Source organism: Crotalus tigris, unplaced genomic scaffold, assembly GCF_016545835.1.
Source record: "Crotalus tigris isolate CLP2741 ecotype Arizona unplaced genomic scaffold, ASM1654583v1 scf7180000017666.379230911805:20528666, whole genome shotgun sequence".
NCBI classification, from domain to species: Eukaryota; Metazoa; Chordata; class Lepidosauria; order Squamata; family Viperidae; genus Crotalus; species Crotalus tigris.
Window position 1 is genome coordinate 3,932,636 of NW_024096552.1, and position 18,286 is coordinate 3,950,921.

Consider the following 18,286-nt stretch of genomic DNA (forward strand, 5'->3'; position numbering starts at 1 on the left):
TTGCGCCATCATTGCCCTAAGCATTGGGATAAGAAAAGGCGCCTGTACATCAGAAGCTTGAATTGGAACCAGGTTTTTCTTTAATGCATTTGGGTTTAATATGTTTTTTAAGTTATTGATTGGGACCCAGCCAGTTTGTTAATATGGGTGGTTACATAAATATTTTAAATAAATTGGAGGAAAATGAAATGAATCCAAAATGTGGCCCCGCTGAGGCTGCCCATCTGCAACTCGCTTGAGGCAACAAAGTATTTGCATTTCTTTAATTATCAAATTTATAGGCTGCTAATCCTGAGGTTAACTTCTCCAATTTAACTCCTTGCAAGGAGAAAGTTTTCCAGTTTGGACCAAGAATGTCAGGAGGCATGAATGTAGCTAGTAAGACCAGGAGGCCCAGTTAACTTGAACAAAATTCGAACAAAAGCAAGAATTACCTTTTTCGGATGCCCAGACATCAAAATTCAATCAACCATGCTAGAAGAGGCCTGTATTTGCAGCTTAAGTACATGTTAAATGTGGAGGCTTTGCATTTCACTGTTTGCAAGATAGTCGGTTTATTGCTTTCTGTATTAAGGTTTTATTGCTGTAAACCACGTGGAATCACCTTGAATTGGACTGCTATATATATTTAATAAATAAAAATGCATAAAAATATTTATATCCCGCTTTATTATATATACAAGTACTTCAAGTCAGCAAACATACCTAATAGAGCGCTAAGCTCCTTTTCTTTGGCTCAGCACAGCAATTCCCCTCAACTCCGTGAAAGGAAACAACTGCACTGGGCCAGAGAAAGGAAGCTCAGATCTCCTCCCTCATTTTTGATATTAAGACATGTTTGATTAAAAAGAAGAAGGCAAAAAATTAAATGCTTAGCTCAGCTTTCAATGAGTGACGAGAAATGAAGTTCAAGATACCTCTACAGAGATCAAATTTCACCTCGTGTGGAATTTCTTGTGTTTGATAAGGGAGGAATTCCGTGTGAAACATTTTCCGCAATCTGGGCATTTGAATGGTTTCTCCCCTGTGTGTAACCTTACATGATTGATAAGGCTAGGCTTACTACTGAAATCTTTCCCACAATCCGGACACTCATACAGCTTCTCTCCTGTGTGAGTCCTCCGGTGCATCACCAAACTGGAATTCCTTATGAAACTTTTCCCACACTCAAGACACTTATATGGTTTCTCTCCTGTGTGAGTCCTCTGGTGTATCACAAGGTACGAATTCTGAATGAAACTTTTCCCACAAAACAGACACTTATATGGTTTGTCTCTTGTGTGAGCCCTCTGGTGTTTCACCAGGTACGAATTCTGAATGAAACTTTTTCCACAAAACAGACACTCATATGGTTTTTCTCCTGTGTGAGTTCTCTGGTGTTTCACCAGGTAGGAATTTTGACTGAAATTTTCCCCACAATCTGAACACTGATATGGTTTTTCTCCTGTGTGAGTTCTCTGGTGTATCACCAGATGGCCATACTGACTGAAACATTTGCTACAATCTGGACACTCATATGGTTTTTCTCCTGTGTGGGTCCTCTGGTGTATCACCAGATTGCCATACTTACTGAAACGTTTGCCACAATCTGGACACTCATATGGTTTTTCTCCTGTGTGGGTCCTCCGGTGTATCACTAGATTGCCACACTGACTGAAACTTTTCCCACAATCCGGACACTCATACAGTTTCACTCCTGTGTGAGTCTTCTGGTGTCTCACCAGGTAGGAATTCTGACTGAAACTTTTGCCACAATCTGGACACTCATATGGTTTTTCTCCTGTGTGGGTCCTCTGGTGTATCACCAGGTTGGAATTCTTAATGAAACGCTTCCCACAGTACAGACACTCATATGGTTTCTCTCCTGTGTGAATACTCTGATGGTTCACCAGGTTAGCATTCTGCTGGAAACTTTTCCCACAAATTGGACATTCATATGGTTTTTCTCCAGTGTGAGATCTCTGGTGTATCACCAAGTTGGAATTCTTACTGAAACGTTTCCCACAATCTGGACACTGATATGGTTTCTCTCCCGTGTGAGTCCTCTGGTGTATCACCAGGGAAGAATCCCATTTGTAACTTTTCCCACAATCTGAACATTCATATGGTTTTTCTCCTCTGTGAGTTCTTTGGTGTCTCACTAGATTGCCATTCTGACTGAAACATTTCCCACAATCCGGACACTCATATGGTTTCACTCCTGTGTGAGTCCTCTGGTGTATGATCAGGTTGGAATTATTACTGAAGCCTTTGCCACAATCAAGACATTCAAAGAGTTTCTCCTCAGTGTGAGTCGTCATATCTCTCATCAAATTGGAATTCTAGCTGAAACTTTTCCTACAATCAAGACACTCATATAGTTTTTCTCCTGTGTGACTTTGGTGTATCACCAGCTTGGAATTCTAAGTGAAACTTTTCCCAAAGTCTGGACACTTATGGTTTCTTTCCACTGTGAGTCCTGTGTATCACCAGATTTGTGTGCAGGCTAAATCTTTTGTCGTATTGGAAGCAGTGGTAGAGCTTCTCTCCAGAATAGGTCCTTCCATGAATCATGAAAAAGTTGTTCTGAGTAAAGTTTTGCCGCTCTCCAAACATTCCTATGACTTTTCATAGGGTGGATCCTCTCGCGCATATTCAGCCGTGATCTGCAATCTGTATTTTTCCCACAATAGGCACTCTGTGGGGTTTTCCCAACTCTGATAATCTTGGATTCTTGAGGAGGCCAAAAATATTTCTGATCTCTTTCTTTGGAGGTTCTTTGATTCAAACCGTTCTTTCCTTCCTCAAAGGCTTTAATTAATACTTGCCCATTTTGGATATCCAAGGTATCTTTTCCTTCCCACTGACTTCCAGCTATTTCCCATTTTTCTTTCTTTATTTGAAAACTGAGCTCATTGACTTCTCATGTAATGTATCCTTGGGTTCTATATACTTTATTTTTTCATCTCAAAACTCTGTTCTTGTTATTCTCTCCCTTGTTTCTTATCTGCTGAGGAAGGAGAAGAGTTTTTACACTTTCTGGAGGAGGTAGAAAAGATTTTGATTGATGGTATTTTTAAGGCTGCTTCTCATTCTCTGTTGTTCACATTGCTCTTCTTCGCATCTGCTTTCTCTGTAAGATTCATATTAATGGGTTAGCTTCATTATTGTTTAAGAAAATGGCTGCAGAATATGTGAAACCAGCAAAAAAAACCTTATATTACCATGAAAACATCAAAATTCTAGTTTAACCTCTAATATTAATGATTCATTTACCATATAGAAGACTAGTTAGATTCATGTTCAAATACTGAGTCAATCATAAAATTATATTTTGGGGGGGCTTGGGTAGATAACACATATCTATCTTTATCTCTCTCTCACACACTAACTCACTCTCTATTATTCTATCTCTAATTTTATGATTGAGTCTATCTCTCATTTCTATTTCTCTGTCTGTCTGTCTATATGGAGAGAGAGAGAGTAATTATTCTATCTATATTACTCTCTATCTCAGTGTATCATACTCCTTTTCTATACCCCTTGCACCCCAGAATGCTTCTGATATATTCTTGCACCCCTTACAAAAGTTTGAAATAATGAATTGTGCATGTACAGCATAATTTTGAAACTTCTAAAACCAGGTTTTCGCACCCCCTGGAATATTGTCTCGCACTCCCAGAGGGTGCAAGCACCCTTGGTTGGGAACCCTTGCTTTATCTCTATCTCTACCTATCTAGAGAGGTGTATTGTCTCCATGTAGCAAAAATCAATCACGTAACTGAGTTTCTTATTAAAATAATCAATCCCATGGATTACTACCCTTTCTTCTCCTACATATGGGGACCAATGACACAACAATGAATCTGAAAACAATAAGAAGAGATTACGAACAGCTTGGGAAGAAAATTAAAGAATTAGGAGCATAAGTGGTGTTTTCATCTATGCTCCCAACAAAAGGCCAACATCCAATGAGGGAGCAGAGTAATTTAGAAATGAACTACTGGCTTAAAACTAGTGTTGTCCACAGGACTTCAGCTTCCTAGACCATAGTTTGCATTTCTTACATGAAAGGCTACTGGCAAGGGATGGAGTAAACCTCACAAAAACTGGAAAGAATATATTTGGAAAACGGCTGGCTCATCTTTTCAAAAGGGCTTTAAACTAAAATTGAGGGGGGGGGTGACTTTTAGAAACTAATTTCATGCAAAAAGATAACCAATCACATAAAAAGGTAGGGAGTAAAGAGTAAAGACAAAGAAGAAATAAAAAAAGAAAAACATAATGAAGTTGAGAGTGATGGAAAGGATGTAAATCCCAGTTACAAAGTAGGAGATATAAGAAACATATCCAAGACCCATAAAGGACTGAAATGCCTATACACTAACACTCAAAAGTTTAGAAAACAAAAAAGGTGAACTTGAAGCATTAGTACACAAAGGCAGATATGACATAGTTGCCATTACTGAAACTTGGTGGGATGAAACTCATGATTGGAAAGATGGAAGGGTACAAACTGTTCCAAAAGAAACAGACCAAACAAAAGAGGAGGTGGTATTCCATTGTATAAAAAAGATCACTATATTTCTATAGAAATACACAAAACCAAGGATGAAAATCCATATGGGGCAATATAAAAGGGAAAAAATTACATTGCTATAGGCCACCCAACCAAACAGAAGAAATAGATAAATTCTTTACTAATCAGTTAACAAATGTATGTAGGAAACATACCACAGTAGTAATGGGAAACTTTAACTTCCCTGATATGAACTGGGAGACAAAATCTGCAGCAAGTGGGAGATCGAACAGATCTTAGCTGACAACTTTGTCATTCAAAAGGAGAGAACTAGAGGAAAAGCTATACTGGGCCTAATTCTTACTAATAGAGAAGAAGTGGTAGAGGGAGTTGAAATTGCCAGAACCTTGGGCGAGAGTGACCATGTCATATTTAAATTCAATATAATGCAAACACAAGCAATAGAATATAATCCAATTAAAGCAAGGGTGTGAAACTCACGTTACGTGATCTTTCGCAATGTATTGTGATTTCTTTGCCATTGCCAGCAGTGGGGTGGGTGCGGTTTCACTATGATGCATCCGGCCCGTGGGCCAGCAGCTTGACACCTCTGAATTAGAGTCTTAAACTTTAAAAGAGCTGATTTTAACAAACTCAGAGACAGCCTAAGAAAAGTAGCATGGATGAAAATCCAAAAGGGGAAAACAACTCAAGAAGCATGGGAAGCTCTGAAAAATATATCCATAAAAGCCCAATCCAACACAATATCACTGGGGGGAAAAAGAAATCCAAGAAGAAACCAGCATGGTTGCACAAAAGTCTTTCTGATAAAGTGAAAGACAAAAAAACCCATAAAAAATGGAAAGAGGGACACATAACGAGGGCAGAATATCAGCAGATAGCTCGAATCTGCAAAGGTGATGTCAGGAAAGCAAAAGCTCAGAATGAACAAAGACTTGCAACAAAAGTCAAAGATAATAAAAAAAGTTTCTTTCAACATATAAGTAACAAGGAAACAGTTGGTCAACTAAAGACAGGAAATGTCAAGGAAGTAACAGGCAGTAGAGAGAAAAGCCAGCTGCTTAACTCCATCTTTGCATCAGTCTTCATGCAAAATGAAATTATAGCCCAACCTATAATTGTAAGGCAGACTAGAAATAAAAACCAAAACAAGCAAGAAAATGGTAAGAGAATACATATCTGATCTTGATAAATATAAATCACTGGGACCTGATGGATTACATCCCAGAATTCTGAAGGAGCTGGCAGATATTATTTCAGAATCATTGTACCACATATTTAAAATATCCTGGAACACTGGGTAGTGCAAATGGGTGTGGAGCCTTCTTGGAACTGATGAACTCCCTCTCCGTTGAGCCCTCAAAATTGAACAGCCCTCTCTCAACAGAGAGGGAAGAATACCACCATCTATGTTCAGTCTACAACAGGGCTTTTTAACCGGTGGTACGCGTACCACTTGTGGTACATTAACGAGTGGCAAGTGGTACGCAGCCCTGCCTAGCCAAGTGTAGTGGGGGAGGGAAAGAGCCAGCGCAGGCAAGGACTTACTTTGAGAGAGTCCTCTGGAGCTGCAGAGTGGCTGGAGCGAGGTAAAGGCCCCAGGCTCACTTCTGGCTCACCCTCCCCCATAGAATGGAGGAGGGGAGCGGTTATAAAAGGAGGCAGTTTGGGCAGGAGAGGGACAGAAAAAAGCAGCAGCAGCAGCCTTGGGAGGAGATGGAGTCAGCTCTAGCTGCACCGAAGGGAAAGAAGAAGGAGGAGGAGGAGGAGGGTGGGGGAAGAGGAGATCAAGCAGGCCGGCCATGAGCCAATCTACAACTGCTATGGCAGCCACCTATGCTAGCAGCAGCAAAGAGGCAAGAAATGCAGTGGAAGAGGGGTTGCCCTCCAAGAGGAATGAAAAAAGGCAGCAATGGCTGGAGGTGAGACATGGAGGAGGGAGGGAAGGAGGGAGATGGAGAGTGGAAGGATTCTTATGTGCTTTTGTGACTTTGAAGTTCTGGGATTTGTGCAATGTGGGCTTTGTGTTCTTGAGGAGTGTTTGGCAATTTCTATTTGGCTGATGGCTGATATCTTGTGTTAGCTTTTATTGCTCTGCTATTGTTAGCTGTAAAATTTGCTGCAAGGGATTTTGAAGTATTTTTCTCCTGAATGGATTTTGCCTGTAGCATCCCTTTACTTATGAATGGAGCCATTTGGGGAGGCTGCCTTAGCAGGCAGCCAACACTTACTACATTTTTTTTCTTCCTTAAGTGCTGGCTGCACTGCTTAATTTTCCTTTCTAGCTAGTAGCTAATTCTTAAAGGGGAATGTGCCTTTTTAAGCTAGTTCATTCAGCAGTTTATCTTTTCTGTCTCTGGAGGCTTTTCCTTGTTTGATGAATATATGGAAGAGAGAAAATCTGGGGGAGTTTCAAATTCTTCCTTCAGAAGGAGGTGGGCATGAGAAAGAGGGAGGCAGGGAAGGAGGGAGGGAGGGAGGGAAGTCCCGCCTTGGCTACCAGCAGCCCTGCCATTGACTTTGCTTGTCAAAAGATTGCAAAAGGGGATCACATGACCCTGGGACACTGTGACCATCATAAATATAAATCAGTTGCCAAGCATCCAAATATAAATCATATGACCCTGAGCATGCTGCAATGGTCATATGTGTGAAAAATGGTCATTAAGTTCCAGGCAATATAGGAAGAACAAGTCAAGGAGACTATGCTAATTTGGAGTAGAGATTTTGGTTTCAATATCGACCTGCATATTTGGCAAGAACTGTGGGAAAGAATAGGAAACTCACTTTAGCTACCTCATACAAGGAAAATCTCTACAAGATGTTCTATAGACGGCATCTCCCACCTACAAGGCTAGCTAAAATGGGCTCAAATATCTCACCTTTATGCTGGAAATGTAAAATAGCAATTGGATCATATTATCATATGTGGTGGGAATGCCCAAAGGCTCATGAATATTGGAATATGATACGAAGTTGGCTGAAGGATATATTAATATTGGACTTAGAGTTAAAACCTGAACTATTCTTGTTGGGAATAACTACAGAAAAGTACAATAAGGGAACAATCTATTTGCTGTTACACATCTTGACGGCAGCTAGGCTTGCATTTGCGCAAAAATGGAAGAGCAAAGAAATTCCTACAGACGAAGAGCCATTATATAAAATATTAGCATGTGTGGAAATGGACAGGCTCACAATGGTATTGAAAGACAAATGTGGATCAGTTTATTTCGAAACCTAGGATAAATTTTACCGTTGGAGGGATTCGAGGAGAACGGTTGGGATTAAAGGTTAGCATTAAGATAGAAATATGTTATTTTAGAATAAGTACTATATATAAAACTTAGATGTATAATTAGAGATGAAGAATGGATTGTAAAATGGGAAACAACTTGGTAAGCATGTATATACTGGAATGTCACTTTACATCCAATGTTTTTTAATTATATTATAAATAAAATTTATTTAAAAAAAAAAGAAAAATGGTCATAAGTCATTTCAGTGCAATTGCAACTTTGAGCAGGTTTTTTTTTTTTTGTCATCAAGATTTTGACACCTTGATAGGTGGCACTCGAATACTGCCATATCCTAAAAGTGGTACAACTGGTGAAAAGTTTGAAAAGCCCTGGTCTACAATACAGTCATTTCAGCAGTTCCAAGAAGGCTCCACACCCATTTGCACTACCCAGATGACCCTGAGGACACAGATAAATCTCCAAGTGGCCTCAATGACTCTCTAAATGAATGCAAATGACCAGCGGTCTGCAAGGAATATAAATCCTTCCATTCCCCACCATCCAGTGAGAGCTGAAGAAGCTTCTTGGACCAGCAAAATGCCCTAAAAAACAAACAAACAAGAAAGTCCTGTTGCCTTTTGAACAAGCACCTTTGGGACTACAGACCAATCAGCAAAACATCAATACCTGGGAAGATACTGGATAAAAATAATCAAAAAACAGATCTGTGGATATCTAGAAACAAAGTTATAACTAGTAGCCAGCACAAGTTTGTTAAAAAAAGATCATGCCAAACCACTCTTATTTCATTCTTTGACAGAGTGACTAAATTAATAGACCAGCGAAATGTTGTGAACATAGCATATTTAGGCATTCAACAAAGTAGATCACAACCTACTTCCTGGTAAACGAGAAAACTGTGGGAAACCACAGGAATATCCTCAATGAAAACCTGTTTTACCTAAGACTGGGCTGATGATTCACTTTCCAACATTAGGAACAACTCTGTGAATCTCCCTGACTTGAACCCTATTGAATATCTCTGGAGGGACCTAGCAATGGCTGTCTATTGATGGTCGCCTAAGCTTGAAAGAATTTGCAAGGAAGAATGGCCGAAAGTCCCCCAGGTGTGTAAAGCTTGCCACGCCATATCCAAAAAAAACTTGACACTGTCATTGCTGCCAAAGGTGCTTCAACAAGACACTGAATGAAAAGTACGAATATTTATGTCAATGTGATATTTCAGTTTTAAAATAAATTTACAGACATTTCTAAAATTCTGTTTTCACTGTGTCCTCATGGGGGTACTGACTGTAGACTAATGAAAAAAAATGAATTTCAACAACTAGAATCAGGCTGCAGCATAACAAATTTGACAAAAGTGAAAACTTTCTGAATGCACTGCATATGTGTACCTATTGACACAGAAATCCACACCTAAGAATTAATTTATGCAAACAATTATGTGTATTTCAGTGTGCAAAATGCCCCCAAAGTGCATTTTGCCCATGAAACTCCTCGCTTGTCAAGACTACAACCTGTCAATAAAATCACAACGAATGAAGTGTTACGTAAAGGCTGAGGGAGATGGGCCGTTACAAAATATGAAATAGAAATAAATATATATTTTAAAAAAACCTCCCAAATCTCCCAGCAGAAAATCACAGGCAGCAGTTTTAAATCGTGCAGCCAGAAGAATAAAATTTAGGGAAGGAAGGAACGTGCAGCAGCAGCCGATATCTTTCAGCCTCGTCCCTTTGCTGTTCCCAGACCGTGGAGGAAACCAAACAGCCCGACTTGCTCCCGGCTTCTCCTCCGACCTGCCCTCCACTCACCTCCCAGGAGCCGCTTCGACCCTCGAAACAGGGGAAGAGACTCCACCGACGCCATCTTCCTCCCGTGGCTGAGCCGGAAAAGGAAATTCCTTTGTTCTCCGCCTCCTCTCCTCCACATCCTCTCTAGTAATACAATCCTCTATCGTTTCAGTTCGTTCCAGCTCAGCCTTTCTCCCTCCGGTACGAAATTAGCACTAACGATGCCCCTGCTGTATTCTCGGCTTTCTAGGCACGCGTGTTCCCGGTTTGTAGACCGCCATCTAGCGACATAAGGCTGAAAATCACGCTCGTCCTATCTCTACCCTCAAGCGTTGGCAAGATGTTTTTATTGATTCCAAGAAGTCGTATTCCTCTCTCACCGAACACATCGATAGGTTTTCTCCCTGAGGATCTCTCCCAAACCTTTTCTTTCAGGTCTCCCAAGAGTGCAGTCATTGTCCCTCTTGCTGCAACTAAACCAAAGGAAAGTAGAAATCATGTAAGAGAGAAATGATGGACAACAGCCAACCAGAAGGCGCATTTTCCTTTGGGGCTGGTGACGATGGTTCCAGCCAGTTTTTCATTTCCTTGGGGGGTGCAAGATAACTCCTCGAAACCTGCCTCGGCAAATGATTGAAGCTGTAAGAGTGAAGCTTCACCCTACTTGGCTTCATAAGATTAGCAGGTGCTGCGCCCTAAAACTTCCTGAAGTATTTCTGTCTGCGTCCATATAAACTTGTCAGCTTCATCCTATTCAGGGGTCTTCAAACTTGGCCCTTTTATGACTTGTGGACTTCAACTCCCAGAATTCCTCAGCCAGGCGTGCTGGGAGTTGAAATCCTCAAGTCATAAAAGGGCCAAGTTTGAAGACCCCTGATCCTATTAATGCCTCTGAACCCCATCTAGATAGGAGGTAGATGGAAACCAGTTTGCAGGAAGCTGGTCCAAAGATTTCTGCCTTTTTTTTTGCAAGAGTGGTTTTAGGGGAGATCGAAAGCTCTCTAAATCCTACAATTTTATGAATCTTCTTGTGGCTCTAGTGAAGGATGGTGGTGGCGGCCTTATGCTTTGAGGCTGCTTTTCTTCACCTGGAACTGGAGCATTAGTCAAGGTGGAGGAAATTACGAACTATTCTAAATATCATTCAATTTGGGCACAAAACCTTCAAGCCTCTGCCAGAATACTGAAGATGAAGAATAATTTCACCATTCAATGAGCCAGAGCATACTTCCATATCAATAAAACAATGGCCTCACCAGAGGAAGATTTAAGGTTTGGAATGGCCCAGCTAGAGGCGGGACTTGAATCCAATTGAAAATCTTGGAGTGACCCTCACAACCTGACAGATTTGGAGCAATTTGCTAGGAAGAGTGGGCAAACATTCCCAAGGCAAGAATGTGCCAGGCTCCTATCTCAAAAGCCTGCATGCTGTGATAAAAGAATTAATTTAAGGGTGCGCATCTTTATGAAACCATGCTATTGTAAGTTTATTATTGTTATTTTCCCTCATAAAATATTTGTTTTTCAATTGAACTGCACAACTTTTAAGTTATATTAAAGGTGAAAAAATTCTGAGGTGATTTGTCTTGGTCTTATTTACTTACATCCCAAAAAGTGTGGAGATGTTCTCTATGCCCTGTATATCTGGGGATAAGATGATATATTGCAGATGCAAATTTGTGTAGAGAGAGAAATTTACATGCCTACGAATGTAAATTTGTAAAATATCCATGTGTATTTTAGCCTGAAAAAATGTCCCAAAATTGTTATTGTCAAACCTTCTGAGTTAATTTTAGAGATGTTGGGGGCTTTAACTGATGAAATGATACATAAAGTCTCTGCAAGATTGAAGCACCAGTTTTGCCGTGGAAGCCCTCAGCTCCAAATAAGGGCAGAAAATAATATCGACAATCCTTCTGGTGACATTTCCATTCAATGTAGGTGTTGGTCATCACCTTTAAAAGCAATTTATTTGAGCAATAGCTATTAGGCTTATATACCACACTTCAGACCTTTAAAGCACTTTCGGTTTACAGTGTCAGCAAATGGTCACATGATTAAAATTTGGATGCTTGGCAAGAGGGGGGATTTGCATATGGGTCACTCATGCCTTTGTCACCACCTATTTGGATCACTTCACTGGGCCACCCAGAACCTTCAACTGTTCCAGAATGCAGCAGCACAGACACCAATGAAGGCCCCTGGGTTGGCCATTTAAAATCTCTGTGGTGTGAGATGCAATGGATTCATTTCTTTAAGGTGCAATTCAACATGCTGGTCATCACCTTTAAAGCTACTTCTTTATTATAGCAATAGCACTTAGAATCATATACCACCCCAAAGTGTTTTATAGCCCTCTTGGTTTACAGAGTCACCATATTGTTCCCAACAATCTGGGCTCTCATTTTACTGAACTCAGAAGGATGGAAGGCTGAGTCAACCGTGAACCCCTTTAGGATTGAATTCCAGGCTATAGGCAGAGTCAACTGGCAATACTGCCTTCTAACCACTGAAACCCCAGGGCACCTGTCATTATTGCCCCATCTTTATTATTTTTGTATCTACAGTGGGGCCAAAAATGTATTTAGTCAGCCACCAATTGTGCAAGTTCTCCCACTTAAAAAGATGAGAGAGGCCTGTAATTGTCATTATAGGTAGACCTCAACTATGAGAGACAAAATGAGCAAACAAATCCAGACAATAACATTGTCTGATTTGGAAAGAATTTATTTGCAAATTATGGTGGAAAATAAGTATTTGGTCACCTACAAACAAGCAAGATTTCTAGCTCTCACAGACCTGTAACCTCTTCTTTAAGAGGCTCCTCTGTCCTCCACTCACTACCTGTATTAATGGCACCTGTTTGAACTTGTTATCAGTATAAAAGACACCTGTCCACAACCTCAACAGTCACACTCCAAATTCCACTATGGTGAAGACCAAAGAGCTGTCGAAGGACACCAGAAACAAAATTGTAGACCTGTACCAGGCTGGGAAGACTGAATCTGCAATAGGCAAGCAGCTTGGTGTGAGGAAATCAACTGTGGGAGCAATAATTAGAAAATGGAAGACATACAAGACCACTGATAATCTCCCTCGATCTGGGGCCCCACGCAAGATCTCACCCCCTGGGGTCAACATGATCACAAGAACGGTGAGCAAAAATCCCAGAACCACATGGGGGGACCTGGTGAATGACCTGCAGAGAGCTGGGACCAACATAACAAAGGCAACCATCAGTAACACACTACGCCGCCAGGGACTCAGATCCTGCAGTGCCAGACGTGTCCCCCTGCTTAAGCCAGTACATGTCCAGGCCCGTCTGAAGTTTGCTAGAGAGCATTTGGATGATCCAGAAGAGGATTGGAAGAATGTCCAGAAGAGGATTGGTCAGATAAAACCAAAGTAGAACTGTTTGGTAGAAACACAACTCTTCGTGTTTGGAGGAGAGAGTGTGCTGAGTTTCATCCAAAGAACACCATACCTACTGTGAAGCATGGGGGTGGCAACATCATACTTTGGGGCTGTTTCTCTGCAAAGGGACCAGGACGACTGATCTGTGTACAGGAAAGAATGAATGGGGCCATGTATCGTGAGATTTTGAGTGCAAACCTCCTTCCATCAGCAAGGGCATTGAAGATGAAACGTGGCTGGGTCTTTCAGCATGACAATGATCCCAAACACACCACCCGGGCAATGAAGGAGTGACTTCGTAAGAAGCATTTCATGGTCCTAGAGTGGCTTAGCCAGTCTCCAGATCTCAACCCCATAGAAAACCTTTGGAGGGAGTTGAAAGTCTATGTTGCCCAGCGACAGCCCCAAAACATCACTGCTCTAGAGGAGATCTGCATGGAGGAATGGGCCAACATACCAGCAACAGTGTGTGCCAACCTTGTGAAGACTTACAGAAAATGTTTGACCTCTATCATTGCCAACAAAGGGTATATAACAAAGTACTCAGATGAACTTTTGATATTGACCACATACTTATTTTCCACCATAATTTGCAATTAAATTCTTTCCAAATCAGACAATTAGATTTTCTGGATTTGTTTGCTCATTTTGTCTCTCATAGTTGAGGTCTACCTATGATGACAATTACAGGCCTCTCTCATCTTTTTAAGTGGGAGAACATGCACAATTGGTGACTGACTAAATACTTTTTTGCCCCACTGTATCTGTTCTACCAGGTCAGATAGGGTGGGCACGCTCCTAGCCCCTTTTTTTAAATATTGCCATTGAATAAGAGCTGGGAACCCTAAGCCAGTGATGGCCAACCTTTTAGAGACCTAGTGCCCAAAAACCACCCCGCCTCCTCATCCACCCCTGCTCTGGACCCAGCCCACCCGCATGGCCACCCACCGGCTCCATAGCCCACCACAGCAGATTGTCCAGGTAGCCCAGCAGCGCCATGGTGGCCATGCCCTCTGCCCATGCCCCGCAGCATCATCTGTGTCTGACAGGGCGCAAGGGCAGAGTCTTGTCCTCGCTACCTGGCTGCCAGGCCCTTGGCTGTGCTTCTCTCCGTGCACTGCGCTCGGGGGCAAGTCTCCTCCAGGGAGCTGCTGGTGAGGAGGGGGCCATGGGGGAGGCGGGGCTGGGGCAATGGTGCACGTGCCCAAAGAGAGGGCTCCGAGTGCCACCTCTAGCATGCGTGCCACAGGTTCGCCACCACTGCCCTAAGCATTGGGATAAGAAGAGGTGCCTGCACATCAGAAGCTTGAATTGGAACCAGGTTTTTCTTTAATGCATTTGGGTTTAATATGTTTTTTAAGTTATTCATTCGGACCCAGCCAGTTTGTTAATATGGGTGGTTACATAAATATTTTAAATAAATTGGAGGAAAATGAAATGAATCCAAAATGTGGCCCCGCTGAGGCTGCCCATCTGCAACTCGCTTGAGGCAACAAAGCCTTTGCATTTCTTTAATTATCAAATTTATAGACTGCTAATTCTGAGGTTAACTTCTCCAATTTAACTCCTTGCAAGGAGAAAGTTTTCCAGTTTGGACCAAGAATGTCATGAGGCATGAATGTAGCTACTAAGACCCAGGAGGCCTGATTAACTTGAACAAAATTTGAAGAAAAGCAAGAATTACCTTTTTCAGATGCCCAGACATCAAAATTCCATCAACCATGCTAGAAGAGGCCTGTATTTGCAGCTTAAGTACATGTTAAATGTGGAAGCTTTGCATTTCGCTGTTTGCAAGATAGTCGGTTTATTGCTTTCTGTATTAAGGTTTTATTGCTGTAAACCGTGTGAAATCACCTTGAGTTGGACTGCTATATATATTTAATAAATAAAAATGCATAAAAATATTTATATCCCGCTTTATTATATATACAAGTACTTCAAGTCAGCAAACATACCTAATAGAGAGCTAAGCTCCTTTTCTTTGGCTCAGCACAGCAATTCCCTTCAACTCCGTAAAAGGAAACAACTGCACTGGGCCAGAGAAAGGAAGGTCAGATCTCCTCTCTCATTTTTGACACTAAGACATGTTTGATTAAAAAGAATAAGGCAAAAAATTAAATGCTTAGTTTCTCAGCTCATCTTTCAATGAGTGACGAGAAATGAAGTTCAAGATACGTCTACAGTTATCAAATTTCACCTCATGTGGAATTTCTTGTGTTTGATAAGGGAGGAATTCCGTGTGAAACATTTTCCGCAATCTGGGCATTTGAATGGTTTCTCCCCTGTGTGTAACCTTACATGATTGATAAGGCTAGGCTTACTACTGAAATCTTTCCCACAATCCGGACACTCATACAGCTTCTCTCCTGTGTGAGTCCTCCGGTGCATCACCAAACTGGAATTCCTTATGAAACTTTTCCCACACTCAAGACACTCATATGGTTTCTCTCCTGTGTGAGTCCTCTGGTGTATCACAAGGTACGAATTCTGAATGAAACTTTTCCCACAAAACAGACACTTATATGGTTTGTCTCTTGTGTGAGCCCTCTGGTGTTTCACCAAGTACGAATTCTGAATGAAACTTTTTCCACAGAAGAGACACTCATATGGTTTTTCTCCTGTGTGAGTTCTCTGGTGTTTCACCAGATAGGAATTTTGACTGAAATTTTCCCCACAATCTGAACACTGATATGGTTTTTCTCCTGTGTGAGTTCTCTGGTGTATCACCAGATGGCTATACTGACTGAAACGTTTTCTACAATCTGGACACTCATATGGTTTTTCTCCTGTGTGGGTCCTCTGGTGTATCACTAGATTGCCATACTTACTGAAACGTTTGCCACAATCTGGACATTCATATGGTTTTTCTCCTGTGTGGGTCCTCCGGTGTATCATCAGATTGCCACACTGACTGAAACTTTTCCCACAATCCGGACACTCATACAGTTTCACTCCTGTGTGAGTCTTCTGGTGTCTCACCAAGTAGGAATTCTGACTAAAACTTTTGCCACAATCTGGACACTCATATGGTTTTTCTCCTGTGTGGGTCCTCTGGTGTATCACCAGGTTGGAATTCTTACTGAAACGCTTCCCACAATACAGACACTCATATGGTTTCTCTCCTGTGTGAATACTCTGATGGTTCACCAGGTTAGCATTCTGCTGGAAACTTTTCCCACAAATTGGACACTCATATGGTTTTACTCCAGTATGAGATCTCTGGTGTATCACCAAGTTGGAATTCTTACTGAAACGTTTCCCACAATCTGGACACTGATATGGTTTCTCTCCTGTGTGAGTCCTCTGGTGTATTACCAGGGAAGAATCCCATTTGTAACTTTTCCCACAATCTGAACATTCATATGGTTTTTCTTCTCTGTGAGTTCTTTGATGACTCAGTAGATTGCCATTCTGACTGAAACATTTCCCACAATCCGGACACTCATACGGTTTCTCTCCTGTGTGAGTCCTCTGGTGTACGATCAAGTTGTAATTATTACTGAAGCCTTTGCCACAATCAAGACATTGAAAGAGTTTCTCCTCAGTGTGAGTCGTCATATCTCTCACCAAATTGGAATTCCAGCTGAAACTTTTCCTACAGTCAAGACACTCATATAGTTTTTCCTCCTGTGTGGCTTTGGTGTATCACCAGCTTGGAATTTAAGTGAAACTTTTCCCAAAATCTGGACACTCATGGTTTCTTCCCACTGTGAGTCCTGTGTATCACCAGATTTGTGTGCAGGCTAAATCTTTTGTCGTATTGGAAGCAGTGTTAGAGCTTCTCTCCAGAATCGGTCCTTCCATGAATCATGAAAAAGTTGTTCTGAGTAAAGTTTTGCCGCTCTCCAAACATTCCTATGACTTTTCATAGGGTGGATCCTCTCGTGCATATTCAGCCGTGATCTTCAATCTGTATTTTTCCCACAATAGGCACTCTGTGGGGTTTTTCCAACTCTGATAATCTTGGATTCTTGAGGAGGACAAAAATATTTCTGATCTCTTAGCTTTCTTTGGAGGTTCTTTGATTCAAGCCGTTCTTTCCTTCCTCAAAGGCTTTAATTAATACCTGCCCATTTTGGATAGCCAAGGTATCTTTTCCTTCCCACTGACTTCCAGCTATTTCCCTTTTTTTTTCTTTATTTGAAAACTGACCTCCTTGACTTCTCATGTAATGTATCCTTGAGTTCTATTCACTTTATTTTTTCATCTCAAAACTCTGTTCTTGTTATTCTCTCCCTTGTTTCTCATCTGCTGAGGAAGGAGAAGAGTTTTTACACTTTTCGGAGGAAGTAGAAAAGATTTTGATTGATGGTATTTTTAAGGCTGCTTCTCATTCTCTGTTGTTCACATTGCTCTTCTTCGCATCTGCTTTCTCTGTAAGATTCATATTAATGGGTTAGCTTCATTATTGTTTAAGAAAACGGCTGCAGAATATGTGAAAGCAGCAAAAAAAAACTTATATTACCATGAAAACATCAAAATTCTAGTTTAACCTCTAATATTAATGATTCATTTAGCATATAGAAGACTACTTAGATTCATGTTCAAATATTGAGTCAATCATAAAATTCTATTTTGGGGGGGCTTGGGTAGATAACACATATCTATCTTTATCTCTCTCTCACACACTAACTCACTATTACTCTATATCTCTATCTCTATTACTCTAGCTCTAATTTTATGATTGAGTCTACCTCTCATTTCTATTTCTCTGTCTGTCTCTCTATATGGAGAGAGAGTAATTATTCTATCTATATTACTCTCTATATCTATATTACTCTCTATCTCAGTGTATCATACTCTTTTTCTATACCCCACACCCCAAAATGCTTCTGATATATTCTTGCACCCCTTACAAATGTTTGAAATAATGAATTGTGCATGTACAGCATAATTTTGAAACTTCTAAAACCAGATTTTCTCACCCGCTGGAATATTTTCTTGCACTCCCAGAGGGTGCAAGCACCCTTGGTTGGGAACCCCTGCTTTATCTCTATCTTTACCTATCTAGAGAGGTGTATTGTCTCCATGTAGCAAAAATCAATCACGTAACTGAGTTTCTTATTAAAATAATCAATCCCATGGATTACTACCCTTTCTTCTCCTACATATGGGGACCAATGACACAACAATGAATCTGAAAACAATAAGAAGAGATTACGAACAGCTTGAGAAGAAAATTAAAGAATTAGGAGCATAAGTGGTGTTTTCATCTATGCTTCCAACAAAAGGCCAACATCCAATGAGGGAGCAGAGTAGTTTAGAAATGAACTACTGGCTTAAAACTAGTGTTGTCCACA

The 18,286-nt window shown here is 41.0% G+C and overlaps 1 protein-coding gene and 1 pseudogene across 2 annotated transcripts; both read right to left on the bottom strand.

The window, feature by feature from the left end:
* Positions 1 to 650: 650 nt before the first annotated feature.
* Positions 651 to 9,909, bottom strand: LOC120305119 (zinc finger protein 135-like). 2 transcript variants are annotated; one of them, XM_039336536.1, is made up of 3 exons: positions 9,594 to 9,909; positions 8,317 to 8,360; positions 651 to 3,112 (listed from the first exon to the last, which is right to left on the bottom strand). In XM_039336536.1, exon 3 carries the CDS (start codon positions 2,307 to 2,309, stop codon positions 936 to 938), a length of 1,374 nt encoding a protein of 457 aa, XP_039192470.1. In that variant the 5' UTR covers positions 2,310 to 3,112; positions 8,317 to 8,360; positions 9,594 to 9,909; the 3' UTR covers positions 651 to 935. The 2 variants fall into 2 exon arrangements, with proteins under 2 accessions (XP_039192470.1, XP_039192469.1); XM_039336535.1 differs by lacking the exon at positions 8,317 to 8,360.
* Positions 9,910 to 14,886: 4,977 nt separating this feature from the next.
* Positions 14,887 to 18,286, bottom strand: part of LOC120305032 — a 32,090-nt pseudogene continuing 28,690 nt past the window's right edge.

What these genes read in the sequence shown, in the direction of transcription:
- LOC120305119 (XM_039336535.1), bottom strand. Translation starts at nt 2,309, where the DNA reads ATGAGAGATATGACGACTCACACTGAGGAGAAACTCTTTGAATGTCTT.